Below are 16,752 nucleotides of genomic sequence, written 5' to 3'. Positions count from 1 at the left end.
TCAACAAATTGGTGAGAGCTTTACGAGCTACATTGAGGATGTCATCGGCCTCTGCAGGCGTGTGGATGCGAGTATGTCGGAGCCTGACAGAATCCGACATATAATGAAAGGCATTGACGATGACGCCTTTCATATGCTTGTGGCCAAAAACCCACAGACCGTGACCGATGTAATTCAGCTCTGCCAAAGTTTTGATGAGCTGCGCAAGCAGCGAATTTCTACACGTCGCGCTAACACACAAACAGCGGACCTTTCAGCTCTGGGGTCCAGGAGTATTGGTGCTGACTACACCGCATTGCTGCCACAAATTCAGCAATACATCCGTGAGGAAGTTGCTCGTCAGCTCTCCCTTGTGGCCACCATCAACGAGCCCCCCACTGCACTGGACCACTCACTTCGTCGTGCTATCCAGACACAAGTTGCCGAGGCTCTCCCTTCGCCGGTGCCGCCAGCACAAGTTGCTGCGCCGCTTACTTATGCCGAAGCCGTCACCCGAGCTCGTGCCCAACCGACGCCCTCTTCATTCGGCCCAACCACCAACTACTACAGGTCGCCACTTCCGGTACACCCGCTAAATGTACCCTTCTCGCCTCCCCGAGCACCTGTGAATCCTTGGCGTACTCCGGATAACCGGCCCGTCTGCTTCGCCTGCGGTATTCCGGGGCACGTTGCTCGCTATTGTCGCCGCCGTGGACTCTATTTTCGTGATGCTCAGCCCTCCGGCTACATCCCTCAGCAACCAGAACCCCATGCTACACCTGATGCGCCTGACTCCCGCTCACGTCGACCCGACTTCGCCTCACGTCGAACCGACTTCACCTCACGTCGATCTCCTTCGCCCCGCCGCCGGTCTATTTCCCCCATGCTTCGCCGTTCCAACCACGCCCAGGAGGAAAACTAACAGTCGCAGTTCCTGAGGCAAGAACTGCGCCACCGACGAAATTTTCAAGGCCTCATCTTTCGCCCCCTAACGAGATTGCGGTGTTTGTCGACGGTTTCGCCACAAACGCTCTTGTCGACACAGGCGCCGCTGTTTGTGTAATCAGTGAAGTGCTGTGTCGCAAACTGAAAAAAGTGACGACTCCGCTGTTTGACATTTCCCTACGCACAGCGAGTTCGCAGCACGTCAAACCTTCGGCCACATGCACTGCTCGTGTTGTGATTCAAGGCGTATTTTACATAGTCGACTTTGTCGTCCTTTCACATGCGTCTCATGAAGTTATCCTCGGATGGGACTTCCTTTCTGCTAATGATGCGGTTGTCGACTGCGCTCGTGCACAACTCGCCTTGTCGCCGTTCAGTACCACAACTGTAGATCTCGCTTGCTCGCCCGAAAAGGTGGTTGTCGCTGCTGACGTCGCCATCTCTGCTTTCTCTGTCGCCATGGTGTCCATTTCTTGTACCTCTGTTTCTGATTCGACCGCCCTCTTTATGCCGTCTAAGGAATGCACTCGTCGCCGGAACCTTGTCGTCCCGTTTGCCGTCCTCACGTTTGCCGGTGGTTCCAGTGCCGTTTACGTGTGCAATCCGTTCCCTTGCCCTTCTACTTTATTGCAAGGCGAATGTATCGGGCGTCTTGACGCTTATGATGCCATCTTCCCTTTCGATGCCCCTTCCGACACGACGCTAATGCCCGTGAATGCCGTCACGTCTACTGCTGCACCCTCACTACCTGACGAAGACGTACTGTTGCGCAGCGTGGACACCGCGCTTACGCAAGATCAGCGCAATCAGGTCGCTCAACTCCTTGACCGTTTCCGCGCCTCCTTCGACCACGGCCAACCTTCCTTGGGACGCACGTCAGTTGTTGCTCACCATATTGACACTGGTCATCATGCTCCGCTGCGCCAGCGTCCGTACCGAGTCTCCCAGGCTGAGCGCGACATCATCACTCAACACGTCGATGACATGCTGCAACGTGGCGTCATTCAGCAATCGCACAGTCCTTGGGCTTCTCCAGTCGTCTTGGTGAGGAAAAAGGACGGCTCAATCAGATTTTGCGTAGATTATCGGCGACTAAACAAGATCACACGCAAGGATGTCTATCCCCTGCCACGCATTGATGACGCCCTGGATTGCCTTCAAGGCGCAGAATTTTTCTCTTCCCTAGATTTGCGCTCTGGATATTGGCAAGTGCCGATGGCTGAACCAGATCGTCCAAAAACGGCGTTTGTTACCCCTGACGGCTTATATGAATTTAATGTAATGCCCTTCGGCCTTTGCAATGCGCCTGCGACTTTTGAAAGAATGATGGACAGTATTCTCCGTGGACTTAAGTGGCGCATCTGCCTTTGCTATTTGGACGACATAGTTGTCTTTTCTCCTAATTTCGAGACTCATCTCACCCGCCTTGAGCAAGTTCTTCAGTGCCTTACAGCAGCCGGGTTGCAATTAAACTTGAAGAAATGCCATTTTGGCGCTCGCCAGCTTACGATTTTAGGCCATGTCGTCTCAAAAGAAGGAATTCTACCACACCCTGCCAAACTTCGTGCCGTTGCCGAGTACCCCAAGCCTACTACCCTAAAAGGAGCTTCGCAGCTTCGTCAGCTTGTGTTCCTATTTCCGCCGTTTCATCCGTAATTTCGCCTCTATTATCGCTCCCTTGACGCAGCTTCTTTCCGGCAGCGCTGAGCTCTCGGCCTGGAATTCCCGTTGCGACGACTCATTTACGACTTTGCGCCGGCTCCTCACATCTCCACCAGTACTCCGCCACTTCGATCCCAATGCGCCTACTGAAATCCACACGGATGCTAGCGGTGTCGGTCTCGGTGCCATTCTCGCTCAACGCAAGGATGGCTGCGACGAGTACGTTGTCGCATATGCCAGCCGTACCCTAACGAAGGCAGAGTCAAACTACTCTGTAACCGAAAAGGAATGCTTGGCCATTATTTGGGCTATAGGGAAATTTCGCACTTATCTTTACGGACGCCAGTTTGATATTGTCACCGACCACCATGCCTTATGCTGGCTATCGTCCTTGAAAGACCCTACTGGCCGCCTTGCTCGTTGGGCTTTACGCCTTCAAGAATACGACATACGTGTTGTTTATCGCTCGGGACGCCGACATTCTGACGCCGATGCCCTATCACGTTCTCCGCTCCCTCCTGACCCTGACTGCTTCCCCACTGCCACCTGCTATTCATCATCTTTGAGCGTCACTGACATGCCGGCCGAGCAGCGCAAGGATTCCTGGATCGCCTCCCTGCTCGACGTCCTCTCTCGCCCTTCGCCAGAATCCACCTCACGCTCCCTCCGTCGTCAAGCAAAACACTTTGCTGTGCGTGAAGGATTGCTGTACCGCCGAAATTACCTGACGGATGGCCGTAGGTGGCTGCTTGTCATTCCCCGTCATTTGCGCTCGGACATATGCGCTGCCTTCCATGATGACCCCCAGTGTGGCCACGCTGGAGTATTCAAGACTTACTCCCGCCTTCGTCTAAGGTACTACTGGCGCGGCATGTATCGGCACGTTCGCCAGTATGTTCGGTCATGTGCCGCGTGTCAACGCCGCAAGACGCCTCCTCACAGCACAGCTGGCCCTCTGCAACCCTTACCCTGCCCGGCAAGACCGTTCGACCGCGTCGGAATTGATCTTTATGGTCCTCTTCCAAACACTCCTCAAGGCAACCGGTGGATCATTGTCGCCGTAGATCATCTCACACGCTACGCGGAAACATCTGCGCTGCCAGCTACCACCGCGAAAGACGTTGCCTGCTTTCTTCTTCACCACCTGATTTTGAGACACGGTGCACCTCGTGAATTGCTAAGCGACCGTGGCCGCGTGTTTCTCTCGAACGCCATCGACGCACTGCTAAAGGAATGTCGCATTGTCCATCGCACAACCTCGGCATACCATCCTCAAACAAATGGCATGACGGAACGCTTTAATTGTACCCTTGGAGATATGCTCGCGATGTACGCGTCTGACGATCACACTAATTGGGACCGCGTGCTCCCTTTCGTCACTTACGCCTACAACTCTGCGCCACAAACTACCACCGGCTTCTATCCGTTCTTCCTTCTATACGGACGGGAACCTTCGTGCTCCATGGATACCATTCTCCCCTACCGACCCGATGTTTCCGAAGCCACGCCTGTTTCCGAAGCAGCTGCTTATGCCGAAGAGTGTCGTCAGCTCGCTCGCTCGTTTACCGCGCAAGAACAATGGCGCCAAAAAACCCGTCACGACGCCTCTGCATCCAGTACGCACTATTCGCCGGGAATGCGAGTTTGGCTCTGGGTCCCGTCCACTACTCCCGGACTTTCCACAAAGTTTTCGTCGAAATACCACGGCCCATACCGTGTGGTGCAACAAACATCTCCCGTCAATTATGACATTGAGCCGATCGACCCACCATCTGACCACCGCTGTCGAGGGCGTGAAACAGTTCACGTATCACGGCTAAAGCCGTGCTACGACCCTCCTGTCGTGTCATCTCCTTAGGCCGCCAGGATGGCTCCTTTTTGCGCGGAGAGTAATTGTACCGGAGCATATCGGTGTCAGCTCTGTGCCAGCGTGAAAGAAGACGTTGACGTTCGTGTGGTTCGTGCTCGCCGGGTTTCTGCCTGAACCAGCTTGGTTGACTCACGCCTTCTACATAATAATAACAAGTGTTCGTGGGAGAACACGCTTGTTGCAATATATATATATATATATATATAATTTTGGTCACCGTGTACTTGTGGTTCTTACTGCACCAATTTTCTTTGAAGATGCGGCATTTTTTGGAAGTATGGAGGTATGGAGGTTTGGAAGTATGTAAGGGTACTACAGGTAATTAAATTGTACATTACAGTATTCCATTACAGTATTCCCCTCGGATGTCAGCACTTGAGTTGTCTTTAAAACTCGGATGATGGACAGATCAGGGACACTATCCTCATCAGCTAGGTCAATGTACTCATTGAAATCTTTGTCCAGGACCTGTAAGAAGCAGAGCATATTAAGGGAAATGCCAGTGACAAGGTGTAGCCATCTGGTGCTCACACCTGTCACGTGCCATACTTTAATTTGTGTACAGTAAAATACTTAGCATACTAAACTCAATTGTGTCTGTGTCACAAACACCGTTAAAGGGGAGGTAATCGTCTGGCCGATTCTGAGGGCCAACGTATTAGCACCTGAAAAGCACCTCGAAAGGCGGATAACTAGAGAGTAGGTATGTTTAGTGTGCCAGCGAATGCCGGTTGTGGTCCAAAGACCGAGTCAGAGCGAATACTTGTCATCAAGGCAGTACAACAATCACACATTCATGCACGTTCCACTGGCCAAACCACAATACAATTCAGAAAGGTTAACAATAACGGGAACCAAACGATCTGATCGCGCTGAGCCATCTTCCATGCATGTCGCGTGCGCACATGTTACTTTACGTGGGACGTGTAATAAACAAAGCCACCAGCAGGAAAAACATCAGTATCTTACCTGGAATCTGTCGTTGTCACAGTCTACCTCGACGGACAACAGTCGGCACTTGTTCACGGCGTCTTTTAGGCCTCGCAGATTCGGCTGTTCGAGCATGAGCTTTCTTCGGGTGCCGTTGCTACCCACCGTCAGTAGACATGTCACCGAGGTGACCGCAGGCACGGGGAAGCCATCAACAGCAGGAAACGTGGCCATAGAGCTTCGCTAAGTACGCGCAACGACCGAAGCTGGGCAATTCGTAACACACACCAACCTCTACAGGGCGACCACAGCCATCGTTTTCGTTTAGAACACAGCGGCGCACTTCCCGCCAATTTCTTATGCGCTTTCCGGGTCCGGTTGACGCTACATAGCCTCCGAGATTAAAAAAAAAACAATGACAAATGTGCATTTCTAATATTATGTCTGTGATATTGAAAACAGTTTTGTAGTAAAGTAAGAAACAAGCTTGAAAATAGCACAAAATTCTTGTTTAGAATATAATTTTCGGTTTCCCCATTTGCTTTGAAGCAGGCAGCAAGTAAAAGCAGAGCCTTCGAGATTGGTTTTGTCACCTAGCTCCTAGTTACCGAAACTGCAAAACAGTGCAGTCACTGCGAGTACGATTTCGCCGTAGAATTAAACGTTTAGTAAATTAGCAAACATTTACTTTAAACTTAGTAAACATGTGGTAAATAGTGTGACCATCAGAAATGTCCTTACTAAACTATGGAAACGGTAACTCAACAGGGGTTCCAACGTCGTAACGTCGTTGTGTTGTGTTGCATTGTGCGGACCTTCTCAGCAGTTTTATTTCTACGGGTTTATTTCTTTCCACTTGTGCTGGGTGCTTGTCACGCTGTAGATGCAGCGAAGCGTGAAGAATCGTATGCTCTCCTGAGAACTGCTTCAAACGAGGTAAGTGTAGTTCAAACCGTCGTCACTGTTGTCGCGGTGTCGGATCGCTTGAATCGCGATCGCGGCTAGCTGGCCTACCTCAGGGAGTTCGGCTCGCGGTACGTTCAGCGCAATGATAGCGCGTGCGTGTGCAGCGGTATTCTAATTTCGCTAATTTGTCAAGTTGGCGACGTTGACAGTGCTGGTAAAGGCCCACCAGGACATGCACAAGCGAGAAAGAAAAAAAAGGGGGGGGGGGACGATGCATCATTTTATAACATCTGTCCCGCTGTCCTTACGTCTGACCTACAACCCTGACTAAGGCATGTGCCATACGAAATGTTATGCAGTACACGAAAAAAAATATGATAACAGCTCTGTTGAACTGTCACAACTAGGGCAGTTAATGCAACACCGGCGCCCAACTGACCAATTTAACCGCCTCGACATATTTGCACAGCGCAAAATGAACAAGGACGGAGAGATTACACAACACAGGCGCTGATTTCAAGTAAATTTTATTAGCGATGACGCTAGAAATACTTATACTAGACAACAACAGCACACAACAGCGCATTTGCACAACCTATTGCATCAGCCAAATTGCATCACAGCCTCGTTCATTTTGCGCTGTGCAATTATGTTGATGCTGAATCACGAAAACTTGCCCAAGCAACCGTTCTTTCGGATTTAACCGCCAGCTGGCTGTTTCTGGCCTGATCTCGATTGCAAGAAACGCCTGAGATAACAGTCTGGACAAGAGAACTATTCCGCTGGCGTTCAGTCCGACTAAGTAAGGGTGACAGTAAAACTTTAAGCGAAAATACACGACGCAGGACCAAGAAAAATAAACAGAGAGCGCTTGTGGTGTGCGTTTATTTTTCATGGTCCTGCGTCGTCTATTTGCACTCAGTTTTACTTAATCATGAGATACCAACTAGCCCACCTAGCTTTAATGTTACAAGGGTGACAGACTACTGCATATGGCAGATATGTGGTCCATCAATCGCAGCTTTGTGCTTTATGGGGCTTTATGGTAGGAGGCAGAAACTAAATCGCAGCTGCCTTCTAGCGCATAGCTAAGGAAGCTTGACCTACATGAGTCAGATGGTTCGGTAGGGTTGGTTTTTATAGGGGCTGTGTTTGTGGAAGCATGTGTAAGCCAAGGGCTTTGTAAGTGATTGGACGGGGCATTTAAGCCACCCGAAATCCAGTGTTCAGTTTTGATGGTCCTTTCACGGGACAGGCCACAGTGTTCTGGTGAACATTTCTGACGCCTGTGGTGCAGATGGCATGCGTATTGTGATGCTACAATTGTGGTGTGACTTGATTCAAGTTATCTGCAGCTCTTTAAAAAAATGGCTCAACGCAATTGCACAAGCTGCGCAAAGCTCAATACATGGCGAAGCTGATCGGCCCCATGCTTATTTCTTTTTTCTTTTCCCTTCTTATTTCTCTCTTTCTATCTTCCGCACTTCATTTTCTTTTTTTTCTCTCTCATTTTCTTATATCTTTCTTATACACTTTTTCTTTTTTTCCCCTCTCCCCTCCTTTTTTCCATTCTTTTTTTTTCACTCCCCTGTTCTTTCCTTCTTCCTAACCCTCACATCACTCCTCACACTCACTTTATTTTATTATCCCCTCCACTCCGTTCCTTCTTTTTTTTATATCTCTTTTTATTTATTTATTTCTCTCACTTCCTTTTACGTTTTCTCACTCTCTTTTTCATCTATTTTTCTCATACATTTTCTTTACATTCCACCGCTCTCCTCCTCCTTTTCTTTAAACCATGGCACCCGCCAGCCGAGGTTTCGCCAATGTGGTAGTGGCCTAAGGGCATGAATGCAGGAGAAGAAAGAAGCGCGCACGCAAACGCCGCAAATTCGGCTTTGCAATGAAGAAGTGCACGTGCTCTCTTGTGTAGTAGAACCAATGATGATGATAGTTTTGTGATACGAGATACTAGGAACGATTTGCTAAACAGCTTCGCTGTTATAACAATATTACTGTCTTAGAATACTGACAATATGTATGTGATACTCAATTTTATTTTTTCATAATTTCAGATGCCGGGAATACGGTGTTTCCAGTGCCATAAGTGCAAGAAAAGGGAAGTAACGCTCAGATCTCTCTTCAGACATTTTCATGCGGTCCACGGGCATGAACGCGACTGGCTGTTAGAGGTTGCATGAAGACTTATGTCACATATGGAGCTTACCGAAAACATGCTTCAAGGCATCACGCTGAGGTATTTGAAAATGCCAACTCTCTAGGGGACACTGAATGTGACATACTTCAGCAGAATATGGTGTTCTCTGATGATGTGCCATTAGACAATGCTGACATGCCAACAGTTACCGACGTGGCTGCAACTCCATCTGCTTCCACCACAGAATGTGAGCAGAGAGGTGTGGCTGGTTCATCTTGTGACAAGTGAGACTTTTTGAATCACTTTGCACATATGCAACTCAAGTGGAAGGAAACAAGAAAGCTGCCAGAATCAACTCTGCAGGAAATATCTACAGATGTTATGTTGTACATGCAGGACCTGTTTGAGCATTTCATTTCGCAGTCTTCAGATTCCACGGCGGATGCACAATTGTTTCTTCACCACAAGCTTGAGGAACTGCTCAGTAGAAAGAAACGGGAAAACTACTGGAAGTCCTGTCTTTCATTTGTCAAGCCACAGGAAATTTGCTTAGGACAAGACCCGAGAGGAAAAAATGAGTCCTATAGCTATGTTCCTGTTTTAAAAGTTCTTGAGGCGTCACTAGCAAACTTGGCAGTTGATGTACACCCTTCACAAAAAGTGACATCAACAGAATACCTTGAGGATGTATTTGATGGAAGTGCTTTTAAAAATCACACATTCTTTCAAGGCGACACCGAAAAGATTTGCATTCAGTTATACAGTGACGAATTTGAAGTTTGCGACCCCCTTGGCAGCAGAAGAGGCAAACAGAAAATGGTTGCTGTTTATTATACAGTTCTGAATACAGAAATCGAGAAAAGGTCAAAGATTTCATCAATTCACCTCGCGATTCTTGCCAAGGAGAAGCTTGTCATAAAGTATGGCTTGAAGAAAATATTTGAACGTTTTGTCAATGACATAGCAGAGCTCGAAAAAGTGGGTATCATTGTTGATGGACGGGTTTTCAAAGGAAGTGTGTTTTGTGTAACTGGCGATAACCTGTCGCAGCATAAACTAGGGGGATTTAAGTGTAGTTTTAGTCGTGGGAGGATATGCCGACATTGCATGGCATTACGGCACGTAATATCATGGAAGCATAGACCCTCCGAATTTCTGGAGAGAACTCCAGCTGTGCATCAGCAACACCTGAAATTAGCTTCACAGGGTGTGAGCTGTCTTCCCCTCTATGGAGTGCGCGGTGAGTGTGCAGTCTCATTTTCTGGCTTTGAACCCACTCTGCATCTTCCGCCTGACCTCATGCATGATTTGCGTGAGTCATTCCATTTTTGCTAAAACAGGTCATATCTTCTCTCCTTAAACAAAACATAATAAACTTAGAAGTACTGAACAACGCGATTATGAGCCATCCCTATGGCCAAACTGACAGGCGAAATAAACCAGAAGTATTGACTGTGAGCATGTTGCAAAAGAAAGGTGCACTCAAAGGCAGCGCTTCACAGATGTATTGCCTATTCCGATATCTGCCATTTTATGTTGCAGAGCATGTACCTAGAAGCAACAAGGTTTGGGCGCTCTATCTTTTATTCAGGAAGATTGTTGATATAATCATGAGCAAGCGAGTGACTGTTGAACAAATTGCATATCTTGAAATGTTTATTTCATGCTTCTGTGTCGATTTCAAAATGTTATTTCCAAGTACCGCAGTCCCATGCAAATTGCATTATGTCATACATTATCCAATGTACATGTTGATGTATGGACCACTTGTTCGCCTATGGTCCATGCGATATGAAGCAAAACATCAGTACTTCAAAGATTTATCCACAAAGCTAAGAAATTTTAAAAATATTAGTTCTACTTTGTCAAACTGCCATCAGGCATACGAAATGTATATACACTCACTTGAACACAGTGGCATGCGAATGGTCACCACTGGCTGCAAGCCTGTGTTGTTTGAGCATCTGCCTACTGATGTGCAGAATCACATAGCTGCAAATGCCATGGATGCAGAGAATGTCTTTTCTCTTGCATCTGTGAAACTTCAGGGAACTCTGTATACAGTTGGTAGTGTCCAACGCATTGATTTGTCTGAAGATGAACCATCTTTTGCAACACTGAGTGGTATATTTTCGATAAGAAGGAAAATTTTGATGTATGCTAGAAAACTTCAGACAATCATGTTTGACGAGCATTATCATGCGTATGTAGTCAGACGCTGTATTGAAAGCACCGTGATAACCGATATTTCAGGCCTTGAAGCAAATGACTTGAGCATGCATACTCTTGGAAGCAGAACCTTCGTTTCAGCTCGACATGCTATGATGTAAATTGAACATGCAGTTTTGTGTATCTTGTTTCTGTATAACCATGACCTTGTATCTGGGTTACACGTCGCTTGATGCTACACTTTTGTTATATTGAATTTCATGCCACATTGAGCTTCAGCTCGTAGTGAACTTTCACTTATTATTGCATTTTGGTGTGTGTGTGTGTGTGTGTGTGTGTGCCTGTGGAATGCATTACAATGCTGTATATTACTTTTTTGTTGAATAGCACATTTGCTTCCATTATTTAAATTTGTATCGCATTGCTCACTAAGCTCTTAATCATTTTTTGCTGCAATACCACAAAGTGAATATTTTAGGGACCCACGGTGTTAGCTTATGTTAACTATCACTTATATTTGTTTGTGTGTGTGTGTGTATGCAAAATATATTGCAGAGTTCTATAATAAACTATTTGTCTGTGTTGTTTAACTCTGTATCTTATTACTCTCTGAACTATGAACGGTTTCTTTTGCTTGCTTTCATGTAGCTGCAGTAACGCAAAAGTGTCTCTGATAGGTGTCCTTGGTGTTGTCATGCTATTGAGAGATAGCCTTTTCCACAGGCTCCTTAGCTGTCATGTCCAGTTTTGATGGTGAAATCTTACATGCAAAGGTGCAATGACTGTCATGTACAGTTTTGATGGCGAAATTCACATTCAAAGATGCGAAGTACTGACTTCAGAAAATTATGAACAGTGTTATAAATGCTCACTAGAAGTATGCATTTACACTGAGTACATCTTGAACATTCACTTTTATGTTAACTTTGAAATAGAACCAAATGTTGCCATTAGGCTTTGTTGGTGTGCAACATAAGTAGGCTGTCGAAGTTTTGTTGAATATGTTTGATATGTTGCGAAAAAGATTACTGCTTCATCTTTTAATACTGCTCCACATATTTATCATTTTGAGACTCTTTGAAAGGTGGATGCTTGATGTGCGCCATCATAGCTTTCGGCGAACTTGTGTGTCGAGGCTCCAGTTCCTTTTATGCCTTTGCATTGCGCTTCAGTGGCTTCAAGTGCCATTCCACTGTCCATTTCACTAGCTGAGAAAGCAAACTGAGCCTCTAGACATCTCCACTAGATCCTTATGCTTTTACCTTGTCTACAGCTATTGAGCATTACAAGGATTTAGTTAGCAATATCTCATGCTTTGTTACATAACGATATTGCAAGGAGTGGCAGAACTGTATCTTTTCTTTTCAACATGCTAGAGTCAAGTAGCTCTCAATGTTGGCGAGCTGCACATGCATATTTTGCAATGTTTTCTAGAATGCCATGTATTAAAGCTGATCTGTTGATTCTTGACTGCATCTCACCATTTGCTCTGCAACTGGCACAGGCTGAAAATTTGAGCTTTTCACCTTAGTCATCAGGACACATATTATGACAATGCCCGCAACTGTTCATGACATTCATAAAGGTACTGAGTGTGCAGCACCCATTTCTATGATGCAAGGTTATTACTGCCCTGCGCTGCGAGGTTCGGTGATTAGATAGAAAGCTGTCCAAATTATACTTGGCAGTGACAGCCTAATACCAACACTGCAAATGCTTCAGACAGCTTCAACATAAGAAGCCTACCAATCACCAAATTGTTTTGTCCCATTTGCGAGTTTCTTTCAAAGTAATGTGTAATAAGAGGCGATGAAACTACAGCAATCTGCGCTTCAGGACTGCCTTGGAACTATGCTCTGCTAGGGCTTTACACTGCCATTTCACTCTAGGAAATTTTGAGGAATCTTGACCTGTCAAGAGACTTTTTTTTCTTTCTGATGCAAGGGGCATTCGTAGCAACACATTTTTACACTGCGCTGCCCACGACACAACAGACGTGCTCATGTGTTTAGAAATGACAATGGAAAAAGAGCTAGGCAGCTCCTAGAGCAGCTTATCAGTTCAACAAACAAATCCAAGCATGACCTGTTTGTTCGTTTTACTGTCATATTTCTCTGCAATGAAATCTCAATTCATCAGGCACTTCAGCTAATGAGCCTGCTGCAGTCGGGCAACATATACGCAAGAACACAAACAAAATCACTCACACAAGGCTGCTATAGTTGTAGTGTCAAGAGCGAAATCAGTGGCGAACGGGGAGAAGCTCATTGTGGTAATTAATCCAATTTCAGCACACACTGCACTTTTGATTGCAGACACATGATTGATGCAAAAAGTGACTAAATGAGAATAAAAGCTGTGTGATTTCAAATTAGTAACAGCACATAATGTACGGTGCCTTACATAGAGCACTTTATGTGAACTGATGCGTGAACAATAATTATAAAGGCTTTCTCAGTAACGCAGTTACCACATAGGCAATAAGACGTATTTACTGCATTGTTTTCTATCCCTTTCAAGTATAGGGCATAAATATGCATATACGTATCTTTGTTTAGTGGCAGCATACAACAGCGTTTAAGTGTGCACAGTGACCATTAGCAAAATCTTTAGTTTGTTGATTTAAAGGATACGGACTCGGTCACTCAGCAGCTATAACCACTTCAAACCAGCAAGTATAGATACTCAAGTCCACATGTGTAACTACAACGAATAATAATTGCTGGTGTTTTACGTACCCAAAGCACGATATGATGATGAGGTACGCCGTAGTGGAGGACCGTGGAAATTTCGACCACCTGGGGCCTTTTGACGTGCAATGAAAACGCACAGTCCACGGACCTTTAGGATTTTCGCCTCAATAGAAAATGTGACCGCTGCGGTCTCCACATCCTTCAGGTCAGCAGCCGAGCATCATAACCACGGTATCAGCATGCCTTCTTATTTTCCTTTGTTTAATCGGACTGTATACCTCAGCGGACGTAGCTGCATGCAGTGAACTAGTTCGATGAAGTCAAAATGCATGCTATATCGTAAAACGTTGTAGCAGCGGGTGTGTGCGCACAATGATGAGAATCAACATAGAGGAAAAAAAAGTACATATATATAGATATATGCCCGGGGATCTATATAATAATGTTTAATCTACTTACATTCAGTGCATGATATTACAATGTACCTTCCACTCCTGTACGTAATAGCCCTACAACAGGGCTGACAGTATTAATAAATGAAAATGAATTAGATGATCCCTCAAAAGGCGGCAGCCGCGGCCGGGATTCGATCCCGTGACCTTCGGGGCAGCAGTCGAGCACCAGAACCACTGGACCGTGGCGGATATATATATCGTCTTATAATATATGCACACGCACACGCACGCACAGACACACACACACAAATTACGTGTAAAGTTTTCATGCACAGTGCTCAGACACCCGAGTATTTTTTTCTCGTTCCATTGTCTGGATTCGAGTTGTATTTGGTATCTATTTAGTTTGACATAAGGAATATGAATCATTACATTAAAATCTCGCGTGTATTTGTGCGCCCCGATTGAATAACTTCACAAGATATATACGTTTTGTAGCAATTATTAGCGTTCTTGCTCACTTGTTCAAGATAACGTTGCCTGTAGCTGCAGCAGACATTTCAAATTTCGCGCGCTTACATTACAATTTTTTTTGCAGAAGTCGAGACATTGTACGCAATAAATATATTTTGTATTTACATACATGTTTTTTTTTTCATATTTACAAGCAAAAATGAATATTTTTAGTTAGGATTTAAAAATAATGGTGCACGAATGCGGACCCGTTGACGTCAGCGGGACTGGAGCCTCTTTTTGCTTGTTTGTTGCTCGTCGCGTCCATGCCGCTATGCCACCTTCCAAAGGGCCAAGAGTGAAGTCGATTTTTCTCTTGTGTGAATGGTGCTTGCGTTCTGTGCTCGTGTTGTGTGTTCTGCCAGTGCTGTTTATTACGAATACTGAAGAGGACCTGCTGCTTCATATCGTTGAGCCGTCGCCGAACGAAAACAGGTACGTGAACGTTGCTGCTGTCAGCGCTTTGTTAACACCGTGAGTGGGATAATAACGCTGAGAACTAACTTTTTCTTGACTAGTAGACGATAAGAGAGCTTTTGTTAACGTAGCGAGCCTGTTGGTGTGCATCATTTCATCAGGATCAAGGCAAAGTTGTGTGATGTTAAGTGAGGGCGAACTTTCTTTTTGTTTGAAGTGTAAACCAAGTTTGCACATCGCGGCTGTGTTTCGGCGGGGTATTTGAAGAGAGTTGTGGTGGCGCTCTCCTCTCTCGCCGTGGTGTTGGTAGGGGGGGGGGGCCTGCTCGCGATGAATCACTATTTTGGTTTAATTGTAAGGCGGGGATGGCGCCTGCGTGTAAGCGTCGACCATGCCTAAAGCGAGTACACTAGGGCATGTTGGTAATTCATGGTGAATTTTCTAGCGCACGAAACGAACAAGGTGGGAAAAGAATGACGCGGTGTCGGCGTTGTTTTTACAGCGAAAGCTGTTATGAGATAATTTCACCGGCCGTTTCTGGCGCCGTAGTTGTCCGCCGCCGCCGCCGGTGTCCGTAACCAGTATCACTCGAAATAAGAAAAAAAAAAAACGAAACAAGAAAAAAATTCCAGGATGGAACGAGGTTCGAACCTGGGCCCTCTGCGTGGGAGCCCAGTATTCAACCTCTGAGCCATGCCGGTGCTTTTTTTTCTTTCATGGTATTTATTCAACATAGGATAGCACTTGAAAGCAATTGAATACAGACAAAGAACTAATATGTTGATTATGCTGTTATCGCAACACAATGACGAACAGAAGGCACTACATAATTCGCAATCACCTCTATAGCGGATACATCACATAACTGATTTTTCAATTGTGTGCTAGAACAGCGGTAAGGATAAGCACCTCACCAATGCCGTATACCATTCTGGTTGATATTCCATTTGCTCTGAGCCATGCCGGTGCTTGAAACTGACATGAAGCCTGTATAGGACCTTTTTGCAAAGCAGTTTCGAGCCATGCCGGTGCTTGAAACTGCTTTCCAAAAAGGTCCTATACAGGCTTCATGTCAGGAAGGAACCACATTAGCATATGCAATAGAGCGTGGTAGAAGAGTAAAATAAGCACTAAGCGTCGCACTAAGCGTCGCACAACGCGAATTCTGTATCCAGGCGTTACACAATGCGAATTGTGCAACGAGTAGGTTGTTGAATGCTTCCAACCCATTACGAAGCGCTCTGCCATAATTCTTCGTCGTCATCAGGCACAGCATCAACAAAGAGCGCATAATGCCTTACACGCGTTTAGCAGATACCACGGCACTCCGTAGAATGACGAAAAATTCCGCAGTGCCTGCTGCCCTAATTCTCAAAAATGACAATGATTTATAGCGTAGTCGGTTCCTCGCAAGTGCACTTGTTTGGTTGCCAAGGAAGCCCATAAGCGCATTTCCTCGGGGTCTCAGTAAAGATCTTCGCAACCTCGCCCCGTCTCTCTCCCACTCAACGTATGTTATACAGCATGACGGGACAGGGAAATAGCGACCGGGTGTCACCCAATGCAAATTACATAACTGGTGGGCCGTTTAAAGCTTCCAACCCATTACAAAGGGCTTCATCGTCATCAGTCGTCGCGTCAACAAAGTGCACATAATGCCTTACAGACGTGTAGCTGGTGCCTCGCTTCTCTGCAGAATGACGAATAATTGCTTAGTAGGTGCTTCCCAACTTCACAAATGTTGCGATTTGTGGCGTAGTGGGTACCATTCCAGTGTACTTGTATTGTAGCCCCAAGAGAGCTTACAACGGGCTCTAGAAACGCCACTCTTCCAGCTTTCGCTGTGACTGTGCTGCGATTTCAGCGCAGGCCTGGCGTTTTTTTCCCCGTCCTTGTTCGATTTGAGCGCTAAAAAAGTGAACGTGTCGAAGAAAGTTCCATATGCTGCGCGTTCTTTTTTCAGCAGCTACAGGATCGTTATGTGACTACTATGAGAGACGTATTTTCCATGCGCGTGACTAAACGTGTGCTTGTGTGCACACGTTTAGTCGCGCATACTCTAAGGCACGTATTTACCGTGATATTTGAGTTAATGTGTGTGCTTGCACTTATGCG

The 16,752-nt window shown here is 46.1% G+C and overlaps 2 protein-coding genes across 2 annotated transcripts; one reads left to right on the top strand and one right to left on the bottom strand.

The window, feature by feature from the left end:
- Nucleotides 1-1,800: 1,800 nt before the first annotated feature.
- LOC125756248 (uncharacterized) lies at nt 1,801-5,974 on the bottom strand. The gene is made up of 3 exons (XM_049414376.1): nt 5,426-5,974; nt 4,808-4,924; nt 1,801-1,911 (listed from the first exon to the last, which is right to left on the bottom strand). The coding sequence occupies exons 1-3, from the start codon at nt 5,618-5,620 to the stop codon at nt 1,801-1,803; spliced, it is 423 nt and encodes a 140-aa protein (XP_049270333.1). The 5' UTR covers nt 5,621-5,974.
- Nucleotides 5,975-6,169: 195 nt separating this feature from the next.
- On the top strand, nt 6,170-12,089 carry LOC119386425 (uncharacterized). Its single transcript, XM_037653731.2, has 2 exons — nt 6,170-6,322; nt 8,368-12,089. The coding sequence occupies exon 2, from the start codon at nt 8,763-8,765 to the stop codon at nt 9,783-9,785; it is 1,023 nt and encodes a 340-aa protein (XP_037509659.1). The 5' UTR covers nt 6,170-6,322; nt 8,368-8,762; the 3' UTR covers nt 9,786-12,089.
- The last annotated feature ends 4,663 nt before the right edge of the window (nt 12,090-16,752 follow it).

Source organism: Rhipicephalus sanguineus, chromosome 3 (assembly GCF_013339695.2).
Source record: "Rhipicephalus sanguineus isolate Rsan-2018 chromosome 3, BIME_Rsan_1.4, whole genome shotgun sequence".
NCBI lineage: Eukaryota > Metazoa > Arthropoda > Arachnida > Ixodida > Ixodidae > Rhipicephalus > Rhipicephalus sanguineus.
Note: the sequence above shows the minus strand (reverse complement) of the source record. Positions and strands in the feature narration are given on the sequence as shown.

Coding starts and splice junctions, on each gene's coding strand:
- LOC125756248 (XM_049414376.1), bottom strand. CDS start 5,620: ATGGCCACGTTTCCTGCTGTTGATGGCTTCCCCGTGCCTGCGGTCACC. Junction 4,925..5,425: donor GTGACAACGACAGATTCCAG/GTAAGATACTGA, acceptor TGCTTCTTACAG/GTCCTGGACAAAGATTTCAA. Junction 1,912..4,807: donor TGACATCCGAGGGGAATACT/GTAATGGAATAC, acceptor GCCACGTTGCAG/CATGTCATCGACGTGTTGAG.
- LOC119386425 (XM_037653731.2), top strand. CDS start 8,763: ATGCAACTCAAGTGGAAGGAAACAAGAAAGCTGCCAGAATCAACTCTG.